Source organism: Geotrypetes seraphini, chromosome 8 (assembly GCF_902459505.1).
Source record: "Geotrypetes seraphini chromosome 8, aGeoSer1.1, whole genome shotgun sequence".
NCBI lineage: Eukaryota > Metazoa > Chordata > Amphibia > Gymnophiona > Dermophiidae > Geotrypetes > Geotrypetes seraphini.
The window spans coordinates 91,160,919-91,173,891 of NC_047091.1; the positions used below are offsets into that span (position 1 = coordinate 91,160,919).

General features: G+C 45.4%; 1 protein-coding gene across 1 annotated transcript in view; it reads right to left on the bottom strand.

The window, feature by feature from the left end:
* Positions 1–12,973, bottom strand: part of RFX2 (regulatory factor X2) — a 447,486-nt gene that overhangs the window by 95,126 nt on the left and 339,387 nt on the right. The window contains exon 13 of the mRNA XM_033955018.1: positions 7,438–7,587. Within this exon, the coding sequence (XP_033810909.1) occupies positions 7,438–7,587 (150 nt within the window). The remainder of the gene's footprint in view (positions 1–7,437; positions 7,588–12,973) is intronic.

Consider the following 12,973-nt stretch of genomic DNA (forward strand, 5'->3'; position numbering starts at 1 on the left):
AAAGAAGCTTCGGTATCCAAGGTCGAAGACTCCCTCCGAAGCTTGGAAGCAACAGGTCTTGAATGCTTCGACCGGTGCTTCGGAGGAGGTGAGCCCGGAGACGACTCCGATGAAGAAATGTTCTTCGGTGTCCGGGATCGGCTTCGGGAGACTGGAAGCTCCGGTTGAGTAACAGGCTGATCAGCCCGAGGCAAGGTCGAGGATGGGACCAGTTGAACCACTAAAGAGGTAATCTGAGTGGTAAGGATAGATTTTAACATGTCCTCCAGCATCGGCACCGAGACAGAAGATTCTGACCTCGTATGTGCAGCAGTACGCTCCGAAGAGGGCGACCTCGAAGGTGAGTATTCCCTTATCTTGGAGGTACGCTTTGAAAGTGGACGCGCCGAGGACTCTGGTGGCTTCTTGGATACGGCACCTGAAAGGGAACTCGGAGACTTACCCCCCGTAGAAGACTTCATGGAAGACGTCGTCTTCGAGGCAACCGAAGTAGAAGAGGTCGAGGCCTTCGAGACCGAAACTCCAGCCGGAGTCTGGGTCGAGGCCTTCGAGACCACAGGTGTCGAGGTCGTCGGAGTCGAGGCCTTCGAGACCGGGGCAGCCGCCACGGTCGAGGCCGGATCCGAAGATTGCTCCATACCGAAAAGTTGAAAAAATTGAGCACAACGCCGCCGAAAAGCTCGTGGAGTGAGGGTAAAGCAGCGATGACAATCTTCTGGGGAATGAGAAGAACCCAGGCACTGTAAACAACGGCAGTGGGGATCGGTGACCGAAATCACCCGATTACACTGTCGACAACGTTTAAACCCGGTAAGAGGCAGGGACATGGAAAAAATAAAGTCCGTGTCGAACGAAGGAGCCTAGGCCTAGGCCCAAAGCTCGACGGCCTGAACAAAAAAAGAAAAATTAAAGTATTTTTTTTTAATTATTATTATTTTTATCAAGAGAAAAAGAAAAAATAAAGATAAAGATAAACACAGCGACCGACTTTAAAATTAAAGAAACAGCCGCGGTGATGAGAAGGCAATGCTGCAGAGAAAGAAAACGTGTCTTCTTGTCTCCGCGGAAATAAACGAACTGAGGATCCTCTCAGGAGATGCGCCCCCTAGTTCGGGCGGGAAGGCACGCGCGCAGGCGCGGTGCAGTGCTCGAAAGTTCGAGATCTTTAAGCAAGTTTGCTTTCGAGGCTGTCCGCTGCGGGGCTCCGTCGGTGACGTCACCCATATGTGGGAATATGCTGCCTGCTTGTCCTGGGATAACCTTAGTTACATCCAGGAATATCTATATCTTTTTTCCATAGAACAATTCTTTGGACACACGGAAGTACAGTTTCATAAAGGAATCAATGTCCTGCTGAAAAATAAAGTAAGCCAGAAGTGTCATTCTAATTGAAGTATCTAAAATGGATTCCTCCAGGATTGCTGATATATTATTTAAGTCCAATTGTAGAATTTGCTCTTTATCTTCAACCACCATTGTATCCCGGTTTTTAGCACAGAAAGAAAGATAGAATACAGTGTTCTCCCCAGAAATTTTTCCCAGCCGGGTGGCATGAAAAAGTAGCTGGGTGGGACGGGGAAATTTGGTGGTGGGGAAAATTAAGGGCTCCTTTTACAAAGGTGCGTTAGGGCCTTAACATGCGGAACAGCGTACGCTAAAATGCCATGCGCGCTAGCCGCTACAGCCTCCTCTTGAGCAGGCGGTAGTTTTTTGGCTAGCGCGCACTAATCCAGTGCGTGCGCTAAAAACGCTAGTGCACTTTCGTAAAAGGAACCCTAAATGTGCATTTTTATTAGTTAATTATTATTATTTTCCAGTGCTCGATATGACTTCCTTTTTTAAGGTTTGACTTAGGCAGTGTTCCAGTAGCATTTAAGACACTTTTGAAAAAAAGTAATGTAGATCCTCTTATTCCGAATAACTACCGTACTTGAGAGAGTAGTATTCAACCATCTTTAAACTCATGTTGAATCAGTTAAAGCTTTGCATCCCCGGCAATCTGTTTTTTGTTTAAGACATAGTACAGAGACTGTAGTTCCTGCCTTAGAGCTCCCTATAAAAAACTGCGATAGCAATTCTACCACAGTAAATGCACTGAAGCCCATAGGAACTGGATGGACTTTGGTGCATTTGCCATGGGAGAATCAATACTGTGGTCTTGTAAAAGGGGCCCTTACAGCGTGAACTCCATAGTCACCTAGACCAGTGCTTCTCAACATTTTCAAGCCAAGTACCCCCTAAGTCTAACAAATACCAACCAAGTACCCCTGACCCCACCCCCATTATAATAGTACTAATTGTAATGCAATTTCTGCCAATCATTTTTCATGTACACACAATATCTTATTCATAATGGTAATCACAAAATTAAAATAAAACACAAAGCACACTGTATGTAGAGAAAATGTTAATTATAATTTGTTTTGTTTTTCAAAGAGGTCAAGGCAGATGACTATAAAATATGTAATGTCACCTCAGTAACAACTAAAGAAAAATAGACAAATATAGTGCAAAATATGACCTCAGATTAAAAATTCTCAAAACTGACATATTTTGATCACTAAATTGAAAATAAAATCATTTTCCCTACTCTTGTTGTCTGGTGATTTAATTAGTTTCTGGTTGGACTTCCTTCTGACTGTGCATCCATCATTTTTTTTCTTTCTGCCTCCTGCATGCTTCCTTTCTGGACTGCATTCCCTTCCCCAACCAACATCTCTCTCTGTCCCTCCATGAGTCCAACTTTTCTTCTTCTCTCCTCCACCCCTATTGGCAACATGTATCCCTCTCTCTCCCTCCTCTGTTATGATCTTGCATATCTCTGTTCTTCCTCAGGGTCGCTCCCCCTCTGTCTCTTGTCTGCCCCTCCCATAGTCCGGCATCTGCTTCCTGTCTTTCCCATTTGGTCCAGGTCTCACTCTCTTTCTTCTGCTTACAGCCCCCCCTTTCTTCCTCAGGGTCTCTCCCCCTCTGTCTCTTTTGTCTGCACCTCCCATAGTCCAGCATCTGCCTCCTGTCTTTCTCCTTTGGTCCAGGTTGGCTCTCTCTCTCTCTGTCTTCTGCTTACAACCCTCCTCCCCATGTCCAGCATTTGTTCTCCTTTCTTCTAGGTCTTTCTCTGCCTCTCTCTACTTCCTTCCTCCCTCCCTGGTCCAGAATCTTTCCACTTCTCTCAAGAAGAGATCCTGGCTTTTAAGTTTCCTTACTGTTTCTCTCGGGGTGGCACGTCAAAACCACATCAATCATTTGCGCGCCGACAATGGTGCGCCTTTCTCTCGGAGGCTTTGTTAGGTCCCTGGAGGTTCGAGCAGGCAAGGAAGCAGTAGCAGCAAGCCGCATGAGCTGATTGTTGTGGGTTTATTTTTTTTTGGGGGGGTTTGTGGGGGAGGGAGGCAGGACATAGAGTTTTCTTTCTGTCTTTGCATGGCTTATGAGGTAGGGGAAAAAGCGGACGGTTGGTGATGGAATATCCGCGGGTTTGAGCATGCTGGGGGATTCCTTTATGCTTAGTCCGTCTAGTCCAGGGATATCAAACTCAATCACATAGGGGCCGAAATCTGGGGCATGGGCTGGATCGCGGGCCAAATTTTTTATTGAGATACTTAGGGGTCCTTTTATTGAGGTATGTTAACCGATTTAACATGCGCTAAATGCACACCTTAATAAAAGGACCCCTTAGGCTTGGTAGAAGTGTCGGGTTGCGATCTCTCCAGCCCTGCGCCAGCTCTGTGATGTAGATAAAATGGATGGAAGAGACATGTCTATACTGGGATGAGCCAACGTGCATGACTGACACAGTTTGTGGGAAGTTTGTATTTCTGAAAATCTTTTGAACAAAGGAAAGGGAGGATTACCTGTGGAGCTGATCTTTTGTTTGGGAGAAACAGTAGGGCCCTACTTTTGGGAATGAGAGATAGGGGGGAGTGCTCTGGCCTCTTGTGCTGCCCTTGGCCTTGCAGAGGTCTGGCAGCACAGCCCCGGTCATCCTTCCTTGCAGATCATGCAAGGCAGCCATCTTGCTTCCTTTTGCTCCTCTGCGAGAGCAGCCTAGCCTCCGCATTAGTGTTCATGGGGTACTTTGACGTCTTTTCTCATCACTTGATGGGACCTCAGCATGGCTCTTGCTGGCTCCCCATGGCGTGCATGACTAGCATGTGGGCCAGCCTTCTAGACTCTGCTGTGCCGAAGGCAGGCTGTTCCCAGTCACTCTGCTTTTGTGGATCACTTCTCAGTCCACAATGGTGAAGCGCCCATGCCTTTGGGTGCCTCGCGCACGTTTCCACACTTCTTGACTTGTCTTCTGAAGCGGCCGAGGCTTTGGAGGGCGGCGGTTCCAGTCTAGCACACCGGCACTGGGAGGCAGAGGCCACGGTCCGTTGCTCACCCTGTTGCCACTGGCAACGTCGGAACAGTGGGCTGTAAGGCCGCTCGGCGTTTGCGTCTGTCTGCCTGCGGGCCAGCTTGGCTGGGTTTTGGTGGTCATCTGGCGGGCCAAATTTTGACATGTCTGGTCTAGTCAGAAATCGGCCGGCGAGGCGCAGGTGCAGCAACGAGGGTTGAGCATACAGAAGGCGACACGAGCTCTGCTCAGCAAATTACCCATCTCCGCGGTATCCCATCCTTAGCTGGGCTGCAGAGAAGGGTTAAAACCAAACAAAAGCGCATGTGATTTCCTCGTCCCGAAAGTGCGTTGTGGGGAAAAAAAGTTACTTACTCCTGAGGGGAAGCACGTCATTGGAGGAAGGCAGCCAGGCGCTCACCTAAATTAGCTGGGCGGAGCGCCCAGCTAAAACACGCTAGGGAGAACACTAGAATACTTTAATTAACGGAGGAATATGATCTGGAGAATACTTCAAGACTTCCATTAAGTATTTCTTAAACATGCCATAAAAGCCATGAATTTGGTCTTGGAGGATGAGATGTACAGTGTCAGCATCTATGAGGCAAACTTGGTTCTTTTTATTGCATAGAGCGTTTTAGACCCCAGTTCGTTTACAAAAGTTGGATTCCTCTAAATCTAAAAGATGCTGGCACTGTAATCTGGAAGCAGGGACATTAGATCATTAAATTTTTTATTGTCCCTATATTATATTATTTTGGAATTCTATTTGGAATCAAATTAACTGTCTTTTAGAAAACCATGTGGCGTTATCTTATGACACCGTTTTGTTTGGTATATCTATGAGGAAAAAAAGTCAAATTTCGGCGTATAATAATAAATTTTTGTTAATCATGACAGGGGTCGCCATTCAGCATATTACCAATAATTGGAAAAACTACTCTAATCTAAATTATACATTTTGGTGGAACTCGTTATGCCATATTTATAAGATGGAAAGAGTTATTGCTACGCAGAAAGGGACTTACAATAATTTTATAAAGATCTGGGGGCCAATGGAAAAATATTGTAGTAAGTAGACATCACTTTTTTATGGGAGATTATATTTACACATTGGGGGGTGGGGGGGTGGTATATTTTTTGTTGAGATTTTGCTTTAATTAATTTAAGAAGGGTGGGTGGGAGGGGATTTATATTATTTGTTCTAGATGATATGGTTAAGATTGTCAAGTGTTATATTGAAGTTATAATTGATGAATTTCTGTACACTTGTTCTATGTTTTAAAATGAATAAAGAATTTAAAAAACAAAACAAAACATGTCATAAGCAGATATCCCGGGTACTTTGGGGAAGTTCAAAATCCTAACGTTCAGCCTGCGATTAAAATTCTCTAAATTTTCAATTTTTCAATGTAATATCATAGTATCCTTAATCGTAGCATTTTAAAGTCCTGCAAAGATTTTACTTCTGACTGTACTTCTGTAATTGTATTTTTTACTTCAGTATTCGAATGTTCCAAGGATTTAGAGATATCGTCAATTTTACTAGCCAAAACTTTTACCTCATCCAATGTTTTCGAGGCAGCCTTGTCCAACTTCTGGAGCATGCCCAAATTGCCGTTAAAGTCACCTCGCTGGAAGGGATTAACTCCCCAATGTTAGTTGCCACTGGCAGAAGCTCATCTGCTTTAGGCGCTTCCTCCATAGGAACTCCCGGTGCAACTTCGGCAGCACAGTCTGTTCTCACTGCCAAAGCAGCTGCATCTGCCAGACAGAGAGGCGGTTTGGTGTACGGCGGCAAGAGCGCGATCTCATTCCCTTATGAGGTAAAGCCTTCTTTACCCTCTCCCACCACAGGGCTAGCTCCGCCGACTTTAATGCAGATACCAGGCAACAATTGCTCAATCGTCTGCTGGCGAATTGGGGGCAAAGATGTCAAGGAAACTGGCACCTTAACATTCCCTTTCCTCTTATGTGGCATAGTTTTCTGAGCGATCAGGTTCTCACTGCAACGAGAGCTCAATCTTAGCATCTGGTCAATGCCGCCATCTTAGCATTTGCTCACTCCAGAATATTGTTTCTTTTTATACTTTAATAAAATAAGTTCAGTATAAAACTATTTGAGGCTTGTGTGGATGAGATCAGATGGTTTGTGGGGACGGGACGGGGACAGGGACCGAGCTCGCAGGGATGGCACGGGGACCGAACTTGCAGGGACAGGGACGAGCTCACGGAGACAAATTTTTTCCCCATGTCATTCTCTAATTTGGAGCCTCAAGAATGCACAGGGAGACGCATGAAGCCTGAAGCATGCACAGGGAGGGAGTCAGTTGGACATCTATTAGGAATACAGTGGTTTGGGTGTAACAGGCTGAATGCTAGCTTGTCCTGAGGGGTCAGGTGAAGAGGTAGACTTTTATTGTTTTCCTAAAGCTCAAAAGTCCATCAAGGGATTTGATGCTAGCAGGTAGCTGATTCCAGTACTTCAGTAAGAAATGAGAGGATGACTCTTCATCTGGAACTTTCTAGTTGGAGGCTCCAACCAAGGAGTATTTGAAGACGCATTTCCACCTGGGAGCGGAGGGGTCTGTTTGGGACATAAAGTGGGAGTTTGGCTGATATGTAGCTAGGCACCATGTTATGTAAAGGCTTCAATACAATTACTAAGCTTTTGAAGATGCAACGTTTGGCTAAGGGTAGCCAGTGAGCTGATGCTAGCTCTTGGGATACTGAATTACGGGCGCAAAGATTCTTCAGTAGTCTGATTGCTGCTTTTTGTACACGTTGGAAACGCTTAATATTTTTGCCATCAGTCCATTGAATAATGCGTTGCAGTAGTCCTTGTGGGAGATGACACTTGTTATGTGTTTATACTGGGTTCCGTGGATGATGTCACACATAATTTGAGAATATTATAACTGCTTGTCCTTGGAGAACAAATTTTTCATCTTGTTATATAGACCCCTTCTTCCACCCCAAAAAAATTAGTAGTGCTGTTTTATCCCTATGTAAAATAGTATACTCCTTTTTCTAACCCGATTACACGTTTCATGCTTGACAATGACCAATAAATGCAAATAAAAACATATTTAAATTACCTGTACATTAGCAAAATCAACTCGATTGAGATCACTCAGCATCTGATTTATCTGGGATGTATTCTGGAGCACTGCACGAGCTGCTTGGGCTAAATGATTCAGTGATGTATATCTTCGTAGTGTTTGTGCAAAGGCACTCACAACTCCAACCTAGAACACAAGAGTGAAGCTGCTTCATAACTAAGACTACCAACTAATTAACACACTTGTCCTCAAAGTCACTTACAACTTGGTAGGTCTGTTTTTTAATGTGAGACATGCTAGTTGGAATTAGCTCTGTTCAAGTCTTTCTTGTAAAAGTGGGATACAAAATTATCAAATTACTTTCAGATTTTCATTCACTAAAAGGGCAATTCTATAATAGTGCATCCAAATTTACCTGCTATTTGAGTGCGTAAGTATACAGAATACTTTCACATGTGTAAATGGCAACAGAAATCCTCAAGCCTTATTTGGGAATTCATATGGGCAGAGCTGCCATTTACACATCCTACTTAGAAAATGCAGTGCTACGCATGCCCTTGTTGAATTTGGGTGCCCAAAGTTATACCAGTTCTATGGTAGGGCATTAAATGTTAAGGTGATACCAGGTAGTGCTAGTATTCTGTAACAAAATCTGGATACTCAGGTGCCATTATAGATCAGGCTCTCATTGAACAGCACAGGGATACCTAGATGGAGGTGCCCACTTATAGAACTGCCACTAAGGCTTTTCTTTCAATCTGTATCTATGGGAAATCAAGCCTTTTAAAAGAAGAGATGACTGTAGAGGGTTGGACGGAAACTCTTGGAGGGTGATCTGGAGGAATGTTGAGAAAATGAAGATAATAACCTTCTCAAATGATATTGAGAACCCAGAGGTCAGAGGTGATTAAGAGCCATCGATGATGGTAATGTTGAAGACAACCTCCAATGGGGAGAGGAAGAGGCAGAGTTAGGTTGATTGAAATTATGTTCTAGAGTAGTCGGTCAAATAGGCTGATTTGACTTGGGAGTAGCAGACGGCTGAGATTTTTGAGGATGCTGCTGTCATTTTTTCTGCTGCGGCCTGGAAGGAGGCAGAGGTTTTGGGTTTGAAAGGTTTAGCAGTAGAGGACTTAAGCTTATGTCGAAGTAATGAATTGAAAGACTTCTCATGTGCAGAGAGTTTTTGAGTTGCATTCTCAATAGTGTCCCCCAAAAGTTCATCTCCCAGACAAGGAATGTTGGCTAAGCAATCCTGGAGATTAACATCCATGTCTGCTATCCTAAGCCATGGCAGCCTTCTCATGGCCACAGAGATTGCAGAAACTCAAGATAGCAGGCTTGCGCCAGAAGATGTATGAGGAGAGACTGGAAGCCCTGAATAGGTATACTCTAAAGGAAATGAGGGACAGGGGAGATATGATTCAGACGTTCAAATACTTGAAGGGTATTAACGTAGAACAAAATCTTTTCCAGAAAAAGGAACCAGAGGATATAATTTGAGATTGAGGGGTGGTAGATTCAAGAGCAATGTTAGGAAATTCTACTTTACGGAGAGGGTGGTGGATGCCTGGAATGTGCTCCCGAGAGAGGTAGTGGAGAGGAACACAGTGACTGAGTTCAAAGAAGCATGGGATGACATAGAGGATCTAGAATCAGAATATAATATTAAATATTGAACTAAGGCCAGTACTGGGCAGACTTGCATGGTCTGTATATGGCCGTTTGGGGGAGGATGGGCTGTAGAGGGCTTCAATGGCTGGGAGGGTGTAGATGGGCTGGAGTAGTTTTGACGGAGATTTCGGCAGTTGGAACCCAAGCACAGTACCGGGTAGAGCTTTGGATTCTTGCCCAGAAATAGCTAAGAAGAAAAAATTTAAAAAATTTAAATTGAATCAGGTTGGGCAGACTGGATGGACCATTCACGTCTTTATCTGCCGTCATCTACTATGTTACTATGTTATTTATTTATTTATTCAATTTTCTATACCGTTCTCCCAGGAGAGTTCAGAACGGTTTACATGAATTTATTCAGGTATTCAAGCATTTTTCCCTATCTGTCCCGGCGAGATCACAATCTAGCTAATGTACCATATGCTGTCTGAGTTGAGTGAGAGCATGAAACATATGTTGAAACTCAGACTTTCGATGAGATGGAAGGTACTTAAAGTAGGTAGGTATTTCTTTTACCCAATACTTGAGATAACAGGTAAAATAAAAATTGTAGTTAATGACCCTACTGGCCAGCACGGCATTTTGGTAGAGACGTTGTCGGGGTGATTCCTGCTTCACACTTAAGGTTAGGCCTCACTCATGTCAAGAAAGCCTGAGCCATCTTTGCTGCCTGATGCATGCCTGATGCATTCTGGATATGTTTACAAGAATTGTGTGTTTCCAGTCAAGGCATCTGCCTATTCATATATGCCCAGTTCCTGTGAATCTGGAGGAGTTAAGAATGATGACGCTTCTGAAGCTGACGCCATGGCGAAGGAAAACAGTGTATTGAAGAGCGATGCTTTTTTGTTGCCATTCATAGTGCTCACGCCTTGCAGGAACCAGCCACATGCGCCTACTCTGTTCCTCCTGGCTGTTCTTGTCTCTGGCAAGGCCTGTCTCCTGCAGATAACACCCAATATTTCTGAACAGCACCAGGCAGGGTATGGCAGTAACACAAATAGAGAATGACATGGTGGTTGTTACCCGTGGCTAGCCGTGAGTAGCTGCGGGTAACCCGCCAAAACGGGGAAGAAAAAATAGTGGTCTCTGCGGGGACAAGGCCATTCACCGCCCCGTGGAGTGGTGAATGGTCTTGTCTCCGCAGTGAGGCAATCACAGATCGCGTGGTCCATCAGCCCCACCCGCCCGATTGCAGCGTTCCGCCATTTCCCTCCCTCCACCTCACCTTATATGCAGAGTTTGCCTGCTTTCTTTTTCGCCCAGCCGCATGCTGGAGTTGATCAATCTTCTCCTCTTCTGCAACTTCCTGTTTCTGGTTGCGTCAGAGGAGAAGATTGAACAACAGAGCAGCAGCGCATGCGCGGCTCTTTGAAAGCGTGCGGTTGGGTGAAAAAGAAAGCCAGCAAACTTGGCATCTAAGGTGAGGTGGAGGGAGATGGCGGAATGCTGCATTCGGGCAGGAGGGGGCTACTGGACCGCGTGATCACGCGTGTTCCTGGCTCACATTAGGAAGGAGGGAGTGAAAGGGAAAGAGATTCTGAGCCAAGGGGATGAAGAGGGAGAGAAAGAATCCCACAGCAGGAAAGAAAGGGGAGGACAGGCAGGTGAGCCAGATGCTGGAAGCAGGGGTGGGGGGGGGGGAAGAAAGAGGGAAAAATGCTAGATGGGGTTGAAGAGAAGAGACACATTGGTGTGGAAGAGGAAGAGAGGGGAAATCTTGACACAGGAAGGTAACAAAAACAGGGGAAATTATGTGCATGGGGGCATAGGGATAGAGACATAAAGGGGACATACATGCCATGGGGATGGTATATGGACAAGGGGGGGGGGGGCAATGCAAGATATATAGGGGAGATATTAGAAATGGGGAAATAGGAATACAGAAGCTAGAGTGTTTGGGGACCAAGCTCGCAAGCTCCAGCGGCTTGCACAAATTACATTGTAACTTACCACGAAAGTAAGAGGGAGGGAGGAAGGTAGATAGATAGGCCGCGCGAGAGGAGCTGAAGGGTGGTAGAAAGGAACAGATGGTGAAGAAGGGAGGGAAGTATGGTGGTAGAAAGGAATAGAACAGACATTGAAGGAGGGTGGAGAGGAACAGACCCTGAAGGGAACTGTGGAAGACAGAGTGGAGAGAAGACGCTGGAAAGGAAGAAGACAGATGCCAGGCTATGGGGGAGCGGAGGGAAGAAGATGGGTGCCAGACCAATTGGGGGGGGGGGGTGAAGGGAGAGGCACAGTAACCGAGCAAATGGAAGACGCAGAAAGAAGACACACAGTGGATGAAAGGAATTGAATGAGAAGATGAGGAAAGCAGAAACCAGACAACAAAGGTAGAAAAAAAATTCTATTTATTTTCTTTTATTTTGCTTTAGGATAAATTAGTATATTAGTTGTATTGATAAAAATTTATAAACAAAGCCCTGCCAGCTGAACATCTCTTTCTAGTTCAGCAGCCAGAACTTTGATTTATAAGGAAGGCATAAGCTAAATACTGCAGTACTGAGGCTTATATGGATGCTGCGGGGACGGTGACGGGGCGGTGAATGGGATGGCAGTGACGGTGACGGGGCGGTAAAGGGGATGGCGGTGATGGTGACGGGGCGGTGAAGGGAATGGCGGTGATGGGGCGGTGAAGGAGACGGTGAGATGGGGATGTGGCAGTGACGGGGACAGAATTTTTCCCCGTGTCATTCTCTAAACACAAACAAACTGATGAGGCATCCATTCCCCTGCTCCATGAAAGGATTAGAAGTGATATTTATAGATACAGTCCATTAGGCGCTCACATTTAGTCTCTCCATAAATGCCTCTGCTTCTTCCATCGCGTGCAGCATGGTTGTTTTCCTCACGTTCCATACTCGGAGCTTAGCGGGATAGATCAGGGCAGAAGACACCTTTTTTTTGCATGCAGCTCAGAGTAGAATGCAGACAATTTCTTTTGGGCTGCTACCCATATGGAGTAATTGTTAAACAACAAAATCCTCCATCCTTCATATTCTAGAGGCTCCACAGTACGATATGCTTTAAGGATCTCCTCTTTCTTTTGCCATGAACAGTAGCGGGCAATAGCTGCTCTGGGGTGGCTCTCATTTGCCTGCTTGGATCCCACGTGGTGTGCCCTTTTGCAGCCATATTTAGCAGCGCTCTAAGGCCCAGTTTGCTCGGTAGCTACTGGCTAAATATATTATAAAGTTCCCCATCTTTTATATTTTCTGGCAAGCCTATCAGCCTTAAATTATTTCTCCTGTTCCTGTTCTCTTGCTCTTCAGTCTTTTCTTGTAACTCTCGCACCTCTTTTTGCAATAGCTTGATGTTATTTGCCATAATCACACTCTGGTCCTCCTGTGCAGAAATTCTTTGTTCCACCTCTGTGATTCTCCTGCCCTGAGAGTCAAACATTTAATTTAATTAATCGACCACTGATTGCAGTTTAAGGCTGTCTGTTAGTGCTGCCATGACAGACTGTGTGATCTCCTGAATCCAGTCATCAGCCGGCATTGCGAATGAGGCAAATTCCGCTGCCATTTTGGGCTGAGGAGAGCATGGCTTGTCTTTAATCCCTTTTGGGGGTTTTGCAGGCATACTGGGTGCCCCACAGCTCCGGGTAACTTGGCAGGGGCGGGGGGTGCGGGTGATGAAGAACACTTTCCACTCCCATCTGGGCTCCGAAGAACCCTCCAAAAGCCAGGTAAACAGTCCAAAAAAGCAGATATTTAGTTGGGGAGAACGGAGCTCTGCAATCCCAAGTCCTGATAGGCAGATCTTATCATGTGACCCCCAGCTTGGAGTTTTTTCGGAACTAAAGGGCATAATAACTTTCATGACCCAATGGTTTGTTGTTATAAAGGCCCATCAATGGTAGAAATAAGTGAGATAAACTCCTATAGGGAGA